The 21897-nt window shown below is 47.1% G+C and overlaps 2 protein-coding genes across 2 annotated transcripts; one reads left to right on the top strand and one right to left on the bottom strand.

Annotated features, from left to right (window-relative positions):
• Nucleotides 1–784: 784 nt before the first annotated feature.
• On the bottom strand, nt 785–14111 carry ints7 (integrator complex subunit 7). The gene is made up of 20 exons (XM_030781945.1): nt 14018–14111; nt 13628–13757; nt 13156–13302; nt 12477–12614; nt 12313–12359; nt 11878–12077; nt 11333–11455; nt 10445–10562; nt 9219–9353; nt 8717–8814; nt 8108–8347; nt 7162–7299; nt 6158–6364; nt 5466–5660; nt 4302–4405; nt 3161–3229; nt 2775–2907; nt 2287–2385; nt 1747–1932; nt 785–1090 (listed from the first exon to the last, which is right to left on the bottom strand). Exons 1-20 carry the CDS (start codon nt 14109–14111, stop codon nt 785–787), a joined length of 2907 nt encoding a protein of 968 aa, XP_030637805.1.
• A 624-nt stretch (nt 14112–14735) lies between these two features.
• dtl (denticleless E3 ubiquitin protein ligase adapter) lies at nt 14736–21877 on the top strand. Its single transcript, XM_030781720.1, has 15 exons — nt 14736–14760; nt 15076–15201; nt 15304–15396; nt 15740–15801; nt 16149–16269; nt 16442–16507; nt 17111–17223; nt 17627–17700; nt 17800–17903; nt 18294–18398; nt 18689–18801; nt 19197–19286; nt 19563–19701; nt 20626–21398; nt 21713–21877. The coding sequence occupies exons 1-15, from the start codon at nt 14736–14738 to the stop codon at nt 21875–21877; spliced, it is 2169 nt and encodes a 722-aa protein (XP_030637580.1).
• The last annotated feature ends 20 nt before the right edge of the window (nt 21878–21897 follow it).

Raw genomic sequence — 21897 nt, forward strand, 5'->3', positions numbered from 1 at the left:
ACAGCTGTTTTCCACATTGGCCCGTGAGTCACATACCAGTGCAGGCATTTGTTTAAACCAGTGGCCCTCGGTCCTGCTCCTGAGGGACCCCTGCTCTGCACATTACCCATCTTACCCTGCTCTACCCACCTGAGTGAACTCGTCAGTGGCCCTTTTGATTGGCTGAGCACACCTGATTTAATCAAGAGCGTGTTAATCACACTGATCGGTCAGGTAGGCAGAGCAGGGGTCCCCTCAGGAGCAGGATTGAGAACCACTGGTTTAAACCAATTATATCATTTGATTGCTCTGATTTGGTCCCACCTTTTTCACATGTAATTCTGAACCTGTCCAAGTGCCTTACACCCGTTAATGAAAATGCAGCTGTGACTGACAGGCAGGGTTGTCTGTTTACACTTGGTTTTAAAAGGTGTCTTGGGCGATCGGATCGTAAGTGGACACCCGAGACTCAATGCCGTTCTATCACGGTGTCTCCAGTGGGTGACCAGCTGACCACTTGTGTTCGGATTTCATTACTGCTACGTCACTTTCGCTAGAAGTTTATTACGTTAGTCTCTGTCGAGGATGCATCAGGTCGCGTGAGCGTTTACACTACAAAAGATATGTGGTCATATGCGTCCCAGACCACCGCGGCAGGTAGTTTGAGCGATCAGATCATGGCGCGTCTTGGTGAACGTTCACACTTGTATTTACCGCCACTTGTGATCCGATCGCCCAAGACGCATTTTAAAACCAAGCATAAACAGGACCTAAGAGTGTAACAGTTCTCGGTGGGGGTTGGAGGTCACTGAAAGCGTCCGTAGACGTTCCTCTGTGGGGGGGGCTGGGACCCAGCCTGCTGCTGCTGCTGCTGCTGCTGCTGGAGCTGGTGACGCAGCTGCTGGGAGTACGGGTCCTCCAGCGACTTGACCGCGACCGTGGTCTTTGGTCCCGTTCTCCACTCGATGCCGCTGTCGTCCACCACGGAGGCCTCCACCGTGACCGTGTGGCTGCCCAGGATGGAGAAGTTGAGCAGGAACTGCGTGCTGAAGTAATCATTGTGGGGCTCCACACGTCGCTCAATCTCATTGGTCTTCGAATCCAGAGGAATCTAAAAAAAAAAAAAAGACAGAAAAAAAAATGAGTTTTTGTTACATTTTTGTTACCGTCCAACCACATCTCAGAATATGCTGTTTATCCAGACGCAGCTGTGTTTTGTAGTTGTGTGTTGGTGGAACCAGTGAGGAGGAGACATGGAGTCTGTGGTAACGAGCCTAGAGGAACCTGGGTTCATGTTTCCCTGCCCCGGCAGTGCGTCTCATCCGGAGTCTCAACCTGAAGCGTTCTGGTTCTGATCTCATTTGGCTGAAAGAGGCAGTGACTTCACGCAGAAAATCAATGCTCAGTCTAAACCTCAGCACTGTCTGCTGCTGCCAAGGGAGAGGGTTTTTTGTTTGTTTGGTTTTTTTTTTTTGTACCTAAGTGGGCTTGTACAGAACTCAAAATGCGACGTTCAAATTTCAAAATCTCAGGATACCACTCACTCTGTTATTTTCTCCTGAACTTTGTCCTGACAACAAAGATCAACCCCTAATTTCCCCAAATGATTACAGAGCCTCTTTTAACTGACGGTTACCCTCTGAGAGACTTTTTAAGAGGTGAACCAAACTCTGTGATTATAATAACAAAGCCAGAAGCAAATACGTGACATCTCGCCGCCTCTCTGTCCCAAAACTCCAGTCAGGGGTGGAGAGGTGACCCACGTACCTTGAAGTCTGGTCCGCATTTGCCCTGGAGGGTGGAGCTCACGTTCAGACAGACAGACTGGATCTTTCTGAAGAGTCCGGGGGTGGAGCCATGCTGTACCACGCCCTCCACCTTCAGAGTCAGCTGCTGGCTGTTCTGCACAGGGATTGGCTCATTTGGTGTCCGTGGCGACGGAGACAAAGCAAGCTGGTATTAAATGTTGGCAAACAAAGAGAAATAGAGGAAAGAAAAGGGTTTTTTTTTTTTTTTTCCTTTACTGCATATCAACTTTCAAGTTTCGAAAGACTGGATTTCCAAAAACCCCGTGGACAAATGATTATGACATTTGACATTACTTTTTAGATTCTTAAAATCATGAGTTTCTTGCATGTTGCTTTTTTCCCAGATGAAACATTCTAACTCAGCATATTGCCAAGGACTTGTTTAAAAAGCTGCAGTAGACATCAGCCCATGTAGAGTAACTGCTTTGGTCTCTTTCAGTATCAGATTTTACTGTGTAAAAATACACGCACAGCAGCCGTACACTAGCGGGTGACTCACTTTGATACTGGTCGACTGGAGCTTTTGGAAGAAATATCTCTGGAAAGACAGAGGCACCTTCAGCAGAGCAATGACCGCATCACACAGACACGCAGTGTGCTGAGAGAGAGAGAGAGAGAGAGAGAGTGAGAGTTTATAGACTATTTTTCTTCTGTCGTTGGCTTCACAGGCTTTTTCTGCAAAGCAGTGTTTTTCAGATCCAGTCCTGGGGCCTGACTAGACAGCACATTTCTCCAGTAGTCGTGTGCTAACACTGCACTCCTCACTGGTTAAGTGTGTGTTGATCAGCAGACAGGCTGTATTGGGTGTGTCAGCAGTGGATCAGTGGCTCTTCAGAGTGGGGTATGTGACAGACTGATCCGTAACATCAGCATTGTTACTCTTATTATTACGACAGTGACAAATGCACTCAGGTTAATGTCAGCGTGGAAGGTGGCACGTGACAGAAGACAAAAGCGTAACTGTGATATGTGTAAGGTCCATCTCACCAGGTAAGAGACGGGGGGGTGTTTTTTGCTCAGTGACTCCACCTCCTCCAGGACGCGGTTGAACACGGACGTCATCCGTCGCTCGTATTCAGTCTCCGCCTGCACGGCGCCCAGCGTGCCGTACTCCTGAAAACTACAGCACAGCGGGCCCCGCCCACGTAAGTAAACAGCCCCACCCACACAAGTAAACAGCCCTGCCCACATAAGTCAGCAGCTCCACCCACAGCAGTAACAGAACCTTACACATTATTCTCATGTGGCTGATTCTCACAGGAACGATGTGTATTATATAACAGAGAGGGGGCAGAGGGTGTGAGAGAGGAGAGAGGGGAGGAGAATGTGTGAGAGAGGAGGGAGGGAGGAGCAGAAGGCGTGTACGGACGTACCTGGCTGTGAGCGGGTCCAGGACCAGAGCCTCAATAACATACGACACCAACAAACAGCTCTGCTGCTGCCTGTGAAAAACTGTTAAAGAAAAACAGGGCAGAACACGACAGAGCTCCACTACAGACATAACAGGGCAGAACACGACAGAGCTCCACTACAGACATCACAGGGCAGAACACGACAGAGCTCCACTACAGACATCACAGGGCAGAACACGACAGAGCTCCACTACAGACATAACAGGGCAGAACACGACAGAGATCCACTACAGACATAACAGGGCAGAACACGACAGAGCTCCACTACAGACATAACAGGGCAGAACACGACAGAGCTCCACTACAGACATAACAGGGCAGAACACGACAGAGCTCCACTACAGACATCACAGGGCAGAACACGACAGAGCTCCACTACAGACATAACAGGGCAGAACACGACAGAGCTCCACTACAGACATAACAGGGCAGAACACGACAGAGATCCACTACAGACTAAACAGGGCAGAACACGACAGAGCTCCACTACAGACATAACAGGGCAGAACACGACAGAAATCCACTACAGACATAACAGGGCAGAACACGACAGAAATCCACTACAGACATAACAGGGCAGAACACGACAGAGCTCCACTACAGACGTAACGAAAAACAGGGCAGAACACGACAGAGATCCACTACAGACATAAAACTGCACAATTAAGACACCAAACCAGCCAGACATGAGATTCATTTAACTCATATTCAATTATTTAATATTACAAGACACAACCTTCCTGCGATCAGGCACGGACACTTTGCTCAGTATTACTGAGTTATACTGGTCAATGATACTGGGTTATACTGGTTAATGATACTGAGTTATACTGGTCAATGATACTGGGTTATATTGGTTACTGATACTGAGTAATACTGGGTTATACTGGTCAGTAATACTGGGTTATACCGGTCAATGATACTGGGTTATACTGGTCAGTAATACTGGGTTATACTGGTTAATGATACTGAGTTATACTGGTCAATGATACTGGGTTATACTGGTTACTGATACTGAGTATTACTGGGTTATACTGGTCAGTAAAACTGGGCTATACCGGTCAATGATACTGGGTTATACTGGGACAGCGTGACAGGATACAGTTCCACGTTGCGTAGGGTGGCAGAGTCAGCGTCGAATGACGACTGGTATAGGTCAGCGTAACGGGCAGCCAGACCACGCAGCTCATCCATGGACACTTTCATCTGACAGACAGAGAACAAGAATCTTCAGTAGTCCTGACGTATTTTATCATTCTTTACTCTCGTACACTCCTGTATTCACGTACAGCCCTGTAGGATGGTGTGTTGTAAAAGTGACATGATTTAACATGACTGTGAACATGTGCTCTGTACCTGTGTGAATAGTCTTAATGAGACGGTGGAGTCTGTACCTGTGTGAATAGTCTTAGTGAGAATATGGAGTCTGTACCTGTGTGAATAGTCTTAATGAGAATGTGGAGTCTGTACCTGTGTGAATAGTCTTAATGAGAATGTGGAGTCTGTACCTGTGTGAATAGTCTTAATGAGAATGTGGAGTCTGTACCTGTGTGAATAGTCTTAGTGAGAATATGGAGTCTGTACCTGTGTGAATAGTCTTAATGAGAATGTGGAGTCTGTACCTGTGTGAATAGTCTTAATGAGAATATGGAGTCTGTACCTGTGTGAATAGTCTTAATGAGAATGTGGAGTCTGTACCTGTGTGAATAGTCTTAATGAGACAGTGGAGTCTGTACCTGTGTGAATAGTCTTAGTGAGAATATGGAGTCTGTACCTGTGTGAATAGTCTTAATGAGAATGTGGAGTCTGTACCTGTGTGAATAGTCTTAATGAGACAGTGGAGTCTGTACCTGTGTGAATAGTCTTAATGAGAATGTGGAGTCTGTACCTGTGTGAATAGTCTTAATGAGACTATGGAGTCTGTACCTGTGTGAATAGTCTTAATGAGACAGTGGAGTCTGTACCTGTGTGAATAGTCTTAATGAGACTATGGAGTCTGTACCTGTGTGAATAGTCTTAATGAGACTATGGACTCTGTACCTGTGTGAATAGTCTTAATGAGACTATGGACTCTGTACCTCTGTGAATAGTCTTAATGAGACTGTGGAGTCTGTACCTGTGTGAATAGTCTTAATGAGACTGTGGACTGTACCTCTGTGAATAGTCTTAATGAGACTATGGACTCTGTACCTTTGTGAATAGTCTTAATGAGACAGTGGAGTCTGTACCTGTGTGAATAGTCTTAATGAGACAGTGGAGTCTGTACCTGTGTGGAGATGCGTCCGCAGCGCTGGAGTTCGTTCCCTGAGGACGAGGCCATGGTGGTGGCGATGGCTGGTGGGGGGCTGGTCTTCAGACTGTTACAGGTACAGAGCAGCTGAGACATGGCCTGCAGCGTGTCTATACGCAACTTCACATACTCACACTGAAACGTCAACGGGCTCAACGGAGTGCTGGCCGCCTGAGAGAGAGAGAGAGAGACAGAGAGAGAGAGAGACAGAGAGAGAGAGAGACAGAGAGAGAGAGACAGAGAGAGACACAGAAAGAGAGAGAGACAGAGAGAGAGAGAGAGAGAGAGAGAGAGAGAGAGAGAGAGAGAGAGAGAGAGAGAGAGAGAGACTCATCATTCATACAAAACAGCAGTTCTTGGGTTATCTGTACGATCTTTTGGTAGAGTTACGGTGTATTTTTATATCAGGTTTGCCATAGGGAATCCACTCAGCCTGGAACATTCTAGACACAACAGGTTAAAAATTAGTCAGCGGAAACCCAACAAAGTAGAGAAGTGTTAGTGTGAACAAAGTAGAGAAGTGTTAGTGTGAACACAGTGAAAAGTAGGTATGAGGCAAAGATGCAGGGGCCTGAAAACAGTGACGGACGTTTTTAAAAAAGGGGCGGAGCCCTGACCGCCGGAGCAGCGAGGGGCGCGTAATCCCCCCCCCCCCGGCGGGGACTGACCGTGAGCGAGGCGAAGCCTTTCTGATAGGAGCGGAGGGCCTGGGCAATGGCGCTGATGGCGGAGCTGTAGTCTCCGTCTCTCAGCTTGTCCAGGCACTGCTCCGCCTGAGAGAACTCCCTCAGACTGTTCAGCCAAAAGTAGAAATGCTCGGAGGCGACGCGGGTCCGCAGGCTCTGGTACAGCTCACTGGAGAACTCGTGACAGCCCTGGGGGAGGAGTCACGGTCAGAGTTACAGTCAGAGGCGTGTCTGATGTCACGTTCCATCACAGTAAGGGCAATAAGAACTGCTACGCGGTAACGCTCGACCTTCAGAGAGGAACTCGCCATCAGAGCCGTACGCATGGGTAGATTTCGCTCTGGGGTAAGCACTGACTTATCTGACTGAGCTACTGAAAGACAGGAAGACGGAAAAACTCACAGTGGAATTCTATCAAACTGGAATTCTCACTCAGACATTCTCAAAGCTGACCAACAGGGGAACCGCTGTCAGTTGATCTTGCTAACCGTGCTGTGCTGGTTTGTGCAATACTCTCAAAGTGTACTACTCCATAACTAAAAGAGCGATGAGGAGTGTCTGTGTGTGTGTGTGTGTGTGTGTGTGTGCGTGTGCGTGTGTGTGTGTGTGTGAGCGTGTGTGAGCGTGTGTGTGTGTGTGTTGGGGGGGCGGCAGTGGGACTGGACGGGGAAACCCTGGCCTTCTGTCACCTGACGGACCATGACCCTCAGAAATGTACTCATCTCCTGTGTGTCTTTACCTCTCAGACTGTGTGTTTAATTATTCATTTATCTATGTATTTATTTGTTTGTTTATTTATTTATTTTACAGTAAAAATGCAAACTCACACTTCAGCCAAATCAGTGAATGTCAATCATACCAATAGATTCTAACGCTCATTTACATAAGGAGCTGTAAGCGTGGTCACACTTGCTCTGTATTCATCTGAACCACATCTGTCAGGCAGAATGTTCTGGAAGAGTTCTGGGTTAGAGCGAGACACTGACCATGCGGGAGGCCTGCCGTGCGATCCGGTACACGGTCCAGCCGTTGGCCACGTTCTCCAGCTGCTGTTTGATCACCGTCTTCACCTCGGCCGACAGGGACGACGGGCTGGCCACAAACACCACCGTTGCCAAGGAGACCTGTGAAGGAACGAGAGAGGCTCCTCATTAGCCAGAGCGGTGCTGTCTGTTACACACCAGTTCACTCTGCCACACGTCAGCACTAATGAACTTCACACCTCTCTCTCTCTCTTTTTTAGAAATACTTTAAAAACTTGCTCTGCACAACTTTTTCTGTTTTCGTTTGTGGTACAGATGGTCTTCGACAGGGTCCCATTCCTGCCACCGCACTATAAATCAATACCGTGATAAGTGGAAACCCCCTTGTTTTACATGAATCATAATGACAAACAAACTATTAATGTACATGAACATGACATTGCATAACAGGATATTTTCTCTGATTTCTCACATCATTCACGTTAAAAGAACACCAATATAAAAAAATGGGAAGAGTAACAGTAATAACAATAATAATAATAATAATAATGATAATAATAATAATAATAATAATAATAATAATAATGATAATAATAATAACAGCCAAGTTCAGTCAAAGGAATAGAGCAGACGTGGCTGATGAAGCGACCGTCATTAGATGTTACGACCACGTGTCTCTGCTCTAAAACAGTACAGTAAGTTCAGTGGGATGGCCCTCGCAAGTCTGAGTGGCTGTACGTCACATACGTTGGACGTCAGGGCCAGTCTGTACTCAGTGGTGTTGCTCACAGTGGCCCACATGCTGTTTGTTTAAGACAGGCAAAAGAAAGAAACACGACTGTGAGAATGGTCACGTGTCTGAGGGAAGTGCTGTTTCACACCAGCTTTTCTGACTGAATATCAGACCTCAATCTTTACACGGATGGGGTTTTTTTTTTTAGTCTCGTACCAGAAGCTCCTGCTGCCTGGCAGAGGCCGACTGTCCAGCCATCCGGTAAAGGTCCACCAGATCTCCCAGCATGCCCTCTCCCAGTATGGGTAACTGGGTGGCGATGGCGGCCAGGGCGTGGCACATGAGGACGCGGGCGGGGTCGCAGGCACAGTGCAGCTGAGCCAACAAAAACTCCACTGAAGACTGACTCAGATGAGGACGACTTTTCAACAGCTTCACCAGAGAGGCCAGCGCCATCTGAGAGAGAGAGAGAGAGAGAAAGAGAGAAAGAGAACGGGGGGGGGGGGGGGGGGGTTGTTTAAATGCTGGCTACCTTACATGAAACGGCTGAAATGTTCTAACATGATCCAGAATGAGGCAAGAGAATAAAGACATTTTCTAATCACTTAAAAAATATGTTGTTACTGATCCAAACTGCTATTAGACCAGGCAGTGATTCAGCGTGAGGAGAAGACAAAGAGACAGCAGGGACACAAACAGACAGAAAAGGAAATATTCTGGGTTTAAAATGAAGTTTTAATGTGGTCTTTATGTGTTCAGCAGGTAATCTGTGGAGTCAGACCGAGCCTTTGACCGACTGACTCTGCATGTCAAAGTCATTCTCACCTTCAGAGTGGTCTGGGCCACGCCGCTGTCGTCTTGGCAACACAGCAGCAGCAGTGACTCCATTCCCATCACCGTGTCCTGTTCCAGCTGGATGAGGTCTGAGGAGAGCAGCAAACGCTCAGATGACTCACTCACAACGATCGGAACAAAGATTCAAATGCTCAGATAATTCACTCACATCGCTCGGAACAAAGATTCAAATGAACAAAGATTCAAACACCATTCACCCTGAAATATCTGGTAGGAGAATGATAATGTATAGAAATACCCAGGCTGCAGATTCACTGGTAAAGTCATTATGGTGATGGACTCTGTGCATTTGCTCTCACATGTATCAAACCCTGGGAATGCTACTGGATCAGTGAATAAGAAAACTCTTTCTGTGGGCAATGAAAAAGAGGGGTACAGCGCCCCCTACTGGTGTAATTTCTGCTGTCTCCCAGTGATGTGTGAGGGCTTTGGGACGTGAGCGGCCGTCGCCCAGACGGGCGTGAACGCGTACCTTTCTCCGGACACGATATGGCGATGTTGGTGAGAACCGTGACCCCGTGGGCTGCCACTGCCAGGTTGCTATGGTAACAGCACTCCTGCGCCAGTTTGACTAGATCAGTGAAACGAGGGGGGGTGAAGCTTTCGCCTTTGGAGGGAGAGAGAGAGAGAGAGAGAAAAAACAACTTTTTCAGAATGTTCTATAACGGGTTTAGAATTTGTCTTCATGTTTTGTTCAGGGACAGATTATGTACCAAAATAGCTGACTCTAAATCCAGTCGACTCCACGACAAAGACAAGCCATAAAAGGCAAGCAGTGTTTTTGGAAGACGGAAAAGGTCAGAGTGAGAATTTGGCGACACTGCAGAATTCAGAGAGCGCCTTCATCAATGGTAACTCCATTCTACTCTTTCCTTCTTAGTCGATATAGAGGAAATTTGAGATATAGCATCAAACGCAATATCTCTAAACTTCCAGACTGATTTCTGAACATTTTAAGCATCAACAAACTTTCTAGCCAAGCAAAAAAGAAAACTCAATAAACTGTGCAGGCTAATTTGATCATGTTTCTGGTCTTGAGTTGATTAGCCATATACTCAACCATACTGATGGACTCCGACAAGCCATAATTCTACTGTTTAAATGATTACAGCAATTTAAGCATAATCAATATTAAGAAAGATAACTGCTCAGACATGACTACTCAGACAATCACTGCACAATCCTAACAGTCTAATCCTAACTGTCGGTAAACTCCTCACAGTCATGTACAAAACACTGCGCCCAGAACTCAGCACAGAACAGCCCTGTGTGTGTGACAGAAGACTGTGTACTGGTGTGAGTTAATGGTGTGTGAGACAGTGGAATGTGTGCTGGTGTGTGTTAACAGTGGAATGTGTGTTGGTGTGTGTTAACAATGGAATGTGTGTTGGTGTGTGTTAACAGTGGAGTGTGTGTTGGTGTGTGTTAACAGTGGAGTGTGTGTTGGTGTGTGTTAAGTGTGTGAGAGACAGTAGACTGTGGCATGGTGTGTTAACAGTGTGTGAGACAGTGGAGTGTGTGTTAACAATGGAGTGTGTGATTAGTATGTGTTAACAGTGCACCGTGTGCTGTAGTGTGTTTAGTGTGTGTTAACAGTGGAGTGTGTGCTGTAGCATGTTTAGTGTGTGTTAACAGTGCACCGTGTGTTGTAGTGTGTTTAGTGTGTGTTAACAGTGGAGTGTGTGTTCAGTTGTGTACCTGGCACGGGACTGAAGTACTGTTTGAGAGCGATGGTTCCAGACAGGGTGGAAAGCACAGAGACCATCCCCAACTTCAGACTGTCATACAAACTACTGAGAGCACACTCACACAGCACCTGGACACACACACACACACACACACAAACGTACACACACACACAGACAGACAGGCAGACACACATCCCATAAAGTCAGGGGAAGGAAGTATCGCTCATTTCAGATGGAAATCACTTCAAATATAAATCAGATTAGAGATCTGTTCCCCTCAGACAGATTATTCTTTAATCATGACCACACCCACTGCTCTGGGGGAAAAAAAACAACAATAACAACAGTGTCAGTCCCCGGGTGCAGAGCAGGCGCAGACATCTGACAGACCTCAGCCAACTCCTGTCAGCTGAACGGATGTCCACAGGGTTTATGATCAACAACGGACGACTACGCGAAACATTTGTCGAAATGTGACTGGGACCAATAACCAGGAGCCTCTCAAATGTGTCGCATCACCTCAGAGCACAGAACCCAGCTGGGATACAGGGAACCAGTTTGACTGGGTGGGGCTGCCGTCACAGGCGGAGCCAATAGGGCTGTATTCAACGAAACAGGATTCAGCAGCCAAACTGCCAACCTCAGCCAAAGGCCCAAACCCCCCAATCAGAGCCTCTCTCAACCGCTCTCCTGCTGGACAGTGTTGACCTCTGGGGTCATGGTTATGTGGCTGAAGGAGAAATCCTGTTTTGTAGAACCCACGCCGGTGGCGATAGCATGGTATTGGTGAGGACATACACTCATACACACTTCTTTATTCAAGACTCCTTGTGAATGTAGCTTAAGTGTATACGTGTGTGTGTGTGTGTGTGTGTGTCCAGGTGCGTTTCTGTCGTACCTGTGTATTCTTCCTGGTCCACATGTGAGGGGCCCTCTTGGCCAGCAGCCTGAGGTCTTGGATAGCGAGCCTCTTCACGGCCTTGCGTGGGTCGTCCTTCAGGTACTGCAACAGCAGCTGGATCTACCACACAAACACAACACTCCACACTAAACATCCAGCACACCAGAACACTGATGGAACCATCTAGACTGTTCCTCCTGTCTGTAAGTGTAATCTGTACTCGGCTCATGTGGTCTCCACGACAGAGTTCCTGTCCTCACAGTCTGGCCAGACTCAACCTGACGGTTCACAGGGGACGTATCCTGAATGGTAAATATATTTCAGATATGCTGGATATCGCAAAACAAAACGACTAAATTTCAGCCGAGATCTGCTTGTCCAGACCCAATCGTGACAGTCATGTACCAGCTGAGGGATGTGAACGAGAGTGGACGTGGCCAGCAGTGTGACGGGGTGGGCGGAGTTAGATGAAATGTGGGTGGGGTTTAAGGAAAGGCTACCTCACTGGAGCGACTGAGCGCGTGTGACTGACAGTCATGTACCTGCTGAGGGATGTGGATGAGCGAGGACGTGGCCAGCAGTGTGAAGGTGTGTAGGGTGACGATGACCATGGGTGTGGAGGGGTACGAGGCCAGAAGCTCCTGGAGAAGCTCTCTGCTGCTGGAGGCCAGACCGGCATCATGACGCATGTGCTGTAACATGGGAATCAGCTTCAGCCGCAGGTCCACTGGCGTGTCCAGACCTGGGACACACACACACACACGCAAAAATGTATACACAGAGACACACACACACAAAAATATATACACAGACACACACATACACAGACACACTTGCTGGCTTAATACTTCTTGCCATTTATGTCAATCAGAAACAGCCAGTGAGCTGTGTCTAAAGGATTCTATTGAATCTCATGAATGCAGCATTAATACAGAGCTAACACTCTAGCCTCATTAGCACTGTGTCATCTCACTCACCCTGAATCATCTCACTGATCTTGTTGCAAATTCCTGCCGCAAAGTCTCTGAAATGGAGAGACAAAAAAAAGTTATAATTATAAAGATGGAGATCAAACAAAACTGCATGGTTACCCAACATATGGTTTTCCACCGAGGCTGGCGTTCGGTTTAAAGTCTCTTACTTTGACTGGGCAGAAAAACTGGCAGCGGCAAAGATAGCGGCCTCCACTTCCACGTTGTCGTGGGAATCCAGACTCTGCCGGATACTGTGGTGGGCGTTTTTCCGCTCCGGAATGATGGAGGCAAGGCTGCCGAGCATCCTGCACCCGCACACGGAACAGGAATAAACCTTACGTTAATATTTATGACGCTATAACAACAGAAAGAGAATAACCTCTCCGCTCAACAGCGAGGTCAAATCAATGTCAATGCAGTCAGTTACGTGACTAGGGAAAAAAATCTGTTCACTGAAAGATAATCTTCCATTTACTGTAATAATCATTTTTTCAGATAATACAGGGAATCTCTGCTAATGTTCTGCGTGGAAGTGAACTCTATTCTAGCCCAGGTCAGATGCACTGAGGGTTTTTGTGAGATGTGTTTAACTGTGTCTGAGATTCTGCTAAAGGAGTACTGATTGGACAAATCACTCAAATGCCTGCCAAAGAGCTACATCTTCCATGGAACATTTCTCCAGTACACTTTGGGAACTGCTGTTTGGAATGCTATTGTAAAATAAGACTGGTGAGGAAGACTGCTGAACAGTGAGAATGCCTAGTGAACAGTGAGAATGCCTTGTGAACAGTGAACAGTGAGAATGCCTAGTGAACAGTGAGAATGTCATGCGAGGGCACGTGGTACCGGAGAGTGATAGCCCTGGCCACAGGGTCGTTGCTATGGATGACCGAGAAAACTCTTTTCACAAACTCATCTACATTCAGAATCTTTTCCAAATGCTTCTCACTCTCCTGTGTCACCTTCAGCACGCACAGACGCAGGAAGTTGTTCCTGAGCAAATGGGGAGAAGGAAGGAGAGAAGCAAATTTAACACAGATCTTAAATTCGGGAGACCGGAGTGCTTTGTCATTAGACCATGACATATGCTGAGCATTTACAATGTGTTCTCAGGAAATTGTGGTTGGGGAAATGAGACTGCTGGAACTACAGACTAGACTCTTCATTTGGGGGATGGCCAAGTTACGCATATATTAACCATTCAATTACAGGCTAGACAGCGACAGTGTCACAACAGACTTTCGCGTACATTTCAGCCAATGAAAAACTGTATTCACAGCAGAGAACACATGCACGAGAGCAGCGTTTACACACTTACCCCAGTCTAAAAATGTCCGCGAGTTTCAGAAAGGCTGAATTAATAAGGATGGGAAAGGGGTATTTCTGGAAGAGTTTGGGAAAAAGGACGACGGCTTCACACTGTTCCCCCAATTTGCACGAGCGTAGTCCTTTAGTCATTCACAAGAAACACACACCACACGCACATATGAAAACACTTTGGTGCTTATGGTTCCGATTGTAGCGAATTGTTGTCACATGAACATATTACACTGCATCTAAAGACATATATTAACTTCAGAAACGGAGACGCCTTCTGGCGGTATGTTTTGTGATATGAAACAGCTGCCTGACAGTTGCTAACTAACTTTTAAGGAGGATCCGAAAGCATTAGCAATGGATGGCGAGCTAGCAAGCTAACATCACACACCTTTGTCCAGCTCCATAAGAGCCGAATTAGCATCCAGTTCCTGCTCCCCATAGCCAGCTTCCGACAGGAAGGAACGTGCCGTGGAAAGTGACATTGTGTATGATTGTATGGAATATATTTACGACTCTATAATTACAGTCTTAACTAAGATGTTGCATTGTGGGTTACGACTTTTCTCTGCAGTTTTCATTCACAGTGAACCACCGGGATGTGACGTAAAAAACCGAGACACGCTCAGGATGTAACGTAACCGACCAATCAGAGACACCAACGTCATGTTAGCGGGTATTTTGTCTTTTGGGGATTGTTCCAAGTTCGCGGGAAGACACAATTTCGCACCAAAAGAGTGCGGGTTATTGCTGTTGAGTAGGATCTGACACTAGAATATACGTCTTTGACAGATTTTCAATAATGCTTTTTCACAGTGTTGTTGATAGAGGAGTGAATAAACGGAGATGCAATGGTGAGTTGATCTTTTCTTTGGGATGTGTTACTTCTGGAAATTCAAACTTGTAGTCGGTAAGGCATTGTATACGTAGGCAGTCACTTAGCCGACCACCACAAAAGCCTAGCTGACGAGCTAACTTACTCTGAAAACTGAACCGATTTTCTTTGCTGGTTTTGCCCCTTCAAGTGGTCCATGCGCTTAGATGTTACTGTAAACCAACGACATATTTACTGAGATCACTGATTGATTTGATGCTATTCTTGACACATTATGAACCGCCAACTCTCCATCGAACGTTAGTGTTAGGGGATGTACTCTGTCCGGCAGGATAAACCAGGAAAATTGAAGTGTGCTTTTCCCAAATTCCTATCAGCAAATATATGCGTAAATTTTATGGAACTGTGATTAAAATCTTCAGACTGTTTTGCAAGGGACGATCGGTCTGTGGACACTATCTGTTAAACGCAGCGTGGCTGTTTTACATTAGGAAGTGTTGGGTTAGCTCGCATGTGAGACGGCTTTGTGTATGTGCTTGGCGGGATGAGGAGAGAGGTGGATCCGTAGGTTTCCGTGGGGGAAAAAAGTGTGACTTTTATATTGTATTCATCAGGTCATCGCTGCAAATACCCTTTGGAATCGCTGCTGGGATGTTTTCAGTGTGTCCGACCGGACGAACACATTTCTTACGGGAATTCAGGGACTGCAGTTCCACCGTTCGGATGCACATTCTCCACTGGTAAGTTCATAGACCAGGACAGTACAGTGAACACATTACATGTATTAATCGCTAGGTTTGAAAGCAAGCCGTACTTGACTCGTGGATTGCTGTGTTCCTTAGCACCCGGGCAGCAGAACGTTCTTGCTGTGGCGAATGAGGAAGGAGTTGTGCGACTGTACAACACAGAAGCGACACAAAGCTACGTTCTGAAAGGTACATCTAACCCGTGGCTGAATGCTCTGGGCAGATAGCGCTCTTACGGACGCATTTGGCATTGTTAGCCAGCAGTGTAACGTGCTTATAGGTTACACTCATCCCAAACACACTGATAAATTTCCCTTGACGAACATACAGTATGTATACATAAACATGGTGTGTGAATGATGAAGAGTGTGTTTTGAAAAAAAAAAAAAATCTTTGAGCCTGACTGCTCCACAAAAACGTAATAGTCGGATGTTTTTGACCAAACCGCACCCCGTAGAGTCAGACTGTATAAAATTCACAGAGGGAGTGTGGAAACTGATGGGTCTGTTTTGTTTTGTTTTTTCTTTCTCAGAGTGGCTGGCCCATGAGAACGCGGTGTTTGATTTGGCCTGGGTGCCTGGGGAGGCCCGTCTGGTGAGTCTGACTGAAAAGCCCAGCAGTGGAGCCCCTGCCTCACTCCACTGCTCTGCTCTCCCTTACACCCCTCTCAGCATGTGCATACGCAGACAAAACCAGCAGGCGAAGCCCTCGCCATTTACATTCACAGGGTTTTTTATAATCAAATCTGTTGTGCACGACCTTCCAAACCAAGTTTTGGATTAGTGTTTATAATGGTCAAGAAGTAACTGCATGTCTGTCACTGGCTATGGAGTACACACAATAGGGCGAAATACAGAGCCTTGTGGACCAGGCCAGTGTGTCTCTGTTGTGAACATAACACGTGTTGTCAGAGCGTTTGAAATGCACGTTTTCGCCGGCAGGTGACCGCGTCCGGAGACCAGACGGCCCGACTCTGGGACGTGAAGACGGGGGAACTTTTGGGAGGTTTCAAAGGTCACCTGTGCAGCCTGAAGTCAGTGACCTTCCCGAAACACGAGAGAGGTAACTTTTCCAACACGTCTCACAGAGTCATGTCAACGATAAAAAAAAAAAAAAAAGAGTATCTACAGCACGTTTTCAGGGGTATTTTATAAAACTGACTGGATATTCTGAAACACTATTCGATGTACACTGTGGACAGTTTGTGACTGAAGCTGTCTGATTGGTTCCACAGCTGTGTTCTCCACGGGGGGCAGAGATGGAAACATCATGATCTGGGACACGAGGTGTAGTAAGAAAGGTGAGAAGATGCCCTGTTTTAGACTGGTTTAAACAAAAAAAAGTCATTCTCAGAACCTTCAGAAAAAAAATGATATGTTTGGTATTTTTTAATCATTTTTTTTTACCATAGCTTTGGTTCAGTCAGCTGTGTTTACAGCGGTGTTAAAACTTAGGTGCTTTCCCGTAGCTCTTTTCCACGGGGACGGTGCCAGTGCTGGTGCGGAGACAGGGCTTCCTTTGGTTCCTTTTGAGAACCGGCCCGCATTTCCACAGGTTTAGGAACCGAACGCTACATAGCGAAACGTTGGGTAACGTGGGTAAAAGTTTGCTCGATTAGGCACCGGCACCGTGTCAGTGGAACAGGGGTACCTGAGGTGCAGTGAGAGTTGGTCTGCTGCACAGTGTGGATGTAACATGGGAAAAAACAAATAATCTGACCCTTTGTTTGTCACATGTTCATTATTCATTCCTGTGTTCGAATATTAGTCTGAATTTTCGAAGCACTTTATCAGCAAAGTTTCCAGTTTTGCATCTTTATATGACGGTTACTACATGTCTTTCAGCGATCAACATGTCTTTTTTTTTTTTTTAATATTCTTTTTTCCTTTTTCTTTTCCCGCAGATGGGTTCTACAGACAGGTGAAACAGATCAGCGGCGCTCATAACAAGCCCGACAGAAACACGCCACAGACGAAGAAGAAACGCCCACTCTCCAAGGGAATAGCGCCCTCTGTGGTGAGTAAGAGCGCGGTCCTGATTTCCGCCCTGTTACGTTTCCTCTCTCATCTAGCTCTTCCCGACAATATTGTGTTCAGTAAGGTTTAGGGAAGACCTGTGTGTGAAGACCTGATAGTGTTGTGTTCAGTAAGGCTGAGCACAGACCTGTGTGTGAAGACCTGATAATGTTGTGTTCAGTATGGCTGAACACAAACCTGTGTGTGAAGACCTGATAGTGTTGTGTTAAGTAAGGCTGAGCACAGACCTGTGTGTGAAGACCTGATGTTGTGTTCAGTAAGGCTGAACACAAACCTGTGTGTGAAGACCTGATAATGTTTATGGAAAGTGAACAGTCCCTTTAAAGCAGAATGTGAGTGACAGGGGAAAAACGTGTGTGTGTTTCTGTGCTCGTGTGGTGTAGGATTCCCAGCAGGGTGTGACGGAGGTTCTCTTCCGAGACGATCACACACTCCTCTCCTCGGGAGCTGTAGACGGGTGAGTACACTCACGTTTGGATTTACGCAGTTGACTTTTTCCCGCTGGAGCTCCTGGTCGTCCTGATATGTACTGATGCTGATTCACCTCCCCACTCAGGATGATTAAGATGTGGGACCTTCGTAAAAACTACACAGCGTATCACTACAAAGCCACGCCCCTCCAGACGTACCCCTACCCAGGCACCAGCACACGCAAGCTAGGTGAGCACCCCGAAAACCCCCGAGACACGACCGAGATTTTACCCTCAAATGTCTTTTCACACGCAAGCCTTTATCTTCAGGGCAGGAGTGTGCTAAGACAAAAGACCTTACTGTTTTCAGACACTTCACATAAGTTTTGTCACAATGGGATAGTGTTTGCTGTTGGTTTCTGGGACAGAAAAGATGGATTAGTGTAGTGAGGTTTGTGTGGTCTTGTGTTGATCAGTGAAGAGATTGGAAGAGTAACTGTGGAAGTGTATTTCTGAGCACTGTCTTTAGTTAAGAGTTTGGATATTTTATTACAGGGTTGTTTTTTATTTTAATTTAAACTAATGAAAGATCTTTCAGGTTCGTAATCTCTAATTGTCCTTAAACATTCTGCTGTGACAGGCTATTCAGGCCTGACTTTGGACTCCACAGGTTCCAACCTCTTCTCCAACTGCACTGATGACAATATCTACATGTTTAACGTCAGCGGGCTGAAAACCACTCCAGGTACAAACAAAGTTCTGTGATATAATGACATGTCTTTCAAACTATTGACCCCGTAAGGGGCATGTACCGAAGGGACCAGAGAAAATCACGGTTGTGAGTGTTTTTGTTTGTTTGTTTGTTTGTTTGTGGAGAGGCTGTCATACTCTAATTACTGTTCTGTTTTTCCATGGAAGTGATTATTAACGTTTTGTGTGTATTAATAAGCTGATTATGAATGTTTTGTGTGTTAAAATCTGACTTTGCATGAGACATAATTGTTGACTTGTGTGTTGTGTTGTAAATCTGAACAGTGGCCACATTCAGCGGTCATCGTAACTCCTCGTTCTATGTGAAGTCCACGGTCAGTCCAGACGACCAGTTCCTCACCAGTGGCTCCAGTGATCACCACGCATACATATGGAAGGTCTGTTCAGTCACTTCTCTTCCTGTCTCCAACACACACACCTCCTCTCCCTCAAACACACACACCTCCTCTCCCTCAAACACACACACCTCCTCTCCCTCAAACACACACACCTCCTCTCCCTCAAACACACACACCTCCTCGCCCTCAAACACACACACCTCCTCGCCCTCAAACACACGCACCTCTCGCCCTCAAACACACGCACCTCTCGCCCTCAAACACACACACCTCCTCGCCCTCAAACACACGCACCTCCTCGCCCTCAAACACACACACCTCCTCGCCCTCAAACACACACACCTCCTCGCCCTCAAACACACACTTTTTCTGCTCAGTGTAAAATCATTTTAAATTCAAAGTTAGTCATTAATTCTTTTACATCCTTACTGCAGATTTCAAATCCAGAACAAACTCCCATGATGCTTCAGGGTCACAGCCAGGAAGTGACATCGGTGGCCTGGTGCCCCACAGATTTTACAAAGGTGAGTTTAAAAAAAATAAACACTTTTTACCTCTCAGATTTTGTCTTATGCCAGGTTTCGCCCGGAGTCTTGATAAGTCAGAAACACGTAAAGTCTTTCTGATAATCCAGACTGTTTTGCATCAGAGAAAGTGAATTTAAACACAAGTGCTGAACATTGAAATTTAAAGACTGTGTTTTACCAACGACAGGGCAGAGGAGTGACGTGCTACCAGGTCTGAAGTGACTTTGTCTAACCCTGTTTTTATTTTTGTTTGTTTGTTTGTCCCACCCCCAGATTGCATCATGTTCGGACGATAACATGGTCCGGATCTGGCGACTGGACCGCAGAGTGGAGGACCCGAAGGCGTCTGTGGGGGAGATGAACCTCGTGGGTTGGGCCCGCCCCAAGCAGCCATCACGACCCAGGGACTCAGGTCAGTTTGTTTTCCATGTGTGTGACTGTCGTGTTTGTTTAGTGCCAAACGCTGTTTGAAAAGACTGTCCTCTCCCATGACGGCCAGTTCTACCCATTAAGAAAACAGCCAGTTTTACCCAGTGCCAAAACGGCCAGTGTGCGTTTCATGTGGTACCTGTGAGGTCAGCTGGACTGGAAATGATTCCTTTTTGTAAAACACCACAGACATCTTCTCACAGCCAAGCACTGTTCTGTTGACACACCTGCGTGCGTTTGTACCGAGGCCTGACAGTACACGCTGTGTCCCTAAACTCACCTCATGGAACACTGCAAGTTGTTTTGTTTTAAACCCCTGAACACAGGTGTCAAATACAGCATTGCTTTGATTGAATGAAAAACAGAGTAAATCAGGTTTGGCTGAGAGCATGTGATAGCGAGCTGTGTGGACAGACCACAGGAAATGACATCAGATCTACGGCTTCAATAAGTGTTGGTGCTGGTTACCCGTGGGATTTGAACCCTGAGTCCTGACTGTAGGAACCGCGGGGGGAAAAAAACCAAAACTCTGCCATAGGTGTGTATGTCACTCCTGAGTCTAAACAAGTCGGCTCTGCTCTCTCCCGTGAGCAGCAGGAGGACAGGGGAGGCCATTTTGGGCAGCACGTCACATGTGTCTCCTCCGATTACCACTAGATGGTGCTATAGGGTTGAATGAGTACTGATTAGCCACATGTCCACATCTGCATTTTCTGCTACTTTGGTATTTCATTCTGGTTTCTTTAAATGGAACTCTGTCAAATCTATGTAAGATTTTAAAATCGCGTCGGGAGAAATAGCAGCACATGTTGACTGGCCATGAGGAAATGTTTAAAGGGGAATGCTCGCTTTAATCAGGGCAGCTCAGTTAACGTGTCTCTCACTCCTCTCTCCTCTCTGCCAGAAGCCGGATGTCATTCCGAGCGCACTCCTGCAAAGAGCCCCAGTCTGGGAAGCCTCGGATCCCTGTCGTCTCCGCAACCCGCGGCCTGCGCTCCCAGCGGAGCTGACCTCCCTCTGCCCTCCAACACCTCTGCTCCTCAACCCCTCCGAGGAGCCGGTACCAGCCCCTCCCACCCCAGAACCCCACCTTCCCTCCACCGATGGATTACCAGGACTCCCGGTTCCCCTGGCGACCAGGTCACACCCCCTCTCAGTGAAGTCCTCAGCCCCTTTCCCGAGAGCCCCGCCCAAAGCCCCGCCCTGAGCCAGTCTGCAGAGAGGCGTGTTAAAAGGCGACTGGAAACGGGAAGCACAGGGTGCTGTGGAAAGGGACACAGGTGTGACTGCGTGGCTGACTTGTACCCCGACCCCAAGAGGAGCCGAAGTTTAGCGGGAGTGTTTTGCGCCAACCGGAACGTCCCGAGGCCGAGCCGTGAGGAGAGCGCGACTGACCCCGCGGAGAAGGACGAGGAGAAGCCGGGCACGTCTCGGGAGGCGGATAAAGAGAACAGCGTTCCCAGGAAAGCGAACTGGCTGTCGGACCTGGGCCAGAGACTGAGGGAAGAGCGAAGGGGACCGCTAAGCCCAAACGGCAACAAACAACGAGACCGACAGATGCCAGCCTCGCCAGTATGTACCCCCTGCCCTCACAGATGCCAACCTCTGCCCCCGGACAGCCCAACACTGCCAGGGCAAAGCGAACCTGCCACAAACGTGTTCTGTAAAACTCAGTCCATAGTAAACACATACAGAGAGTCACAGAGAGTCACAGAGAGTCACAGAGAGTCACAGAGTCACAGAGAGTCAGAGAGAGTCACAGAGAGTCACAGAGTCAGAGAGTCAGGCCCCGTAGAATAACGCAGAAATTCCATCTGAATTCGGTTTATATAATCTGTTGCTGTTTTGTGGAACTGGGGTGGACACAGACCAAGTTTATTTATTTGTTTGTTTGTTTATTTATTTATTTTAACATGTGGTTTTCTGTTACACATGGACGTTATAAAGTCTTTGTCATTCATTCGTGTTTTTTTTCTCGTCTCCTGTTCTCTTAGGCCGCCAGGTTTCCACGACACACAACAAACTCCTCCTCTCCGCAGTCCCTGAAAACCTCCTCTCCCCAGTCCCTGAAAACCTCCTCTCCACAGACACACAGGATCCCCTCACCTCGCTCCACCAAGAAGATCTCCGCCTACTTTCAGAGGCAGACTCCGGAATGATGGGAAGTGTCGGGAATGTG

Source organism: Chanos chanos, chromosome 8 (genome assembly GCF_902362185.1).
Source record: "Chanos chanos chromosome 8, fChaCha1.1, whole genome shotgun sequence".
In the NCBI taxonomy this organism is placed as follows: domain Eukaryota; kingdom Metazoa; phylum Chordata; class Actinopteri; order Gonorynchiformes; family Chanidae; genus Chanos; species Chanos chanos.

Coding starts and splice junctions, on each gene's coding strand:
- ints7 (XM_030781945.1), bottom strand. CDS start 14,111: ATGTCACTTTCCACGGCACGTTCCTTCCTGTCGGAAGCTGGCTATGGG. Junction 11,456..11,877: donor TCATCCACATCCCTCAGCAG/GTACATGACTGT, acceptor TTTGTGTGGTAG/ATCCAGCTGCTGTTGCAGTA. Junction 8,348..8,716: donor TGGCCCAGACCACTCTGAAG/GTGAGAATGACT, acceptor TCTCTCTCTCAG/ATGGCGCTGGCCTCTCTGGT.
- dtl (XM_030781720.1), top strand. CDS start 14,736: ATGAACCGCCAACTCTCCATCGAAC. Junction 14,761..15,075: donor CCGCCAACTCTCCATCGAAC/GTTAGTGTTAGG, acceptor TGTATTCATCAG/GTCATCGCTGCAAATACCCT. Junction 17,701..17,799: donor TCCTCGGGAGCTGTAGACGG/GTGAGTACACTC, acceptor CTCCCCACTCAG/GATGATTAAGATGTGGGACC.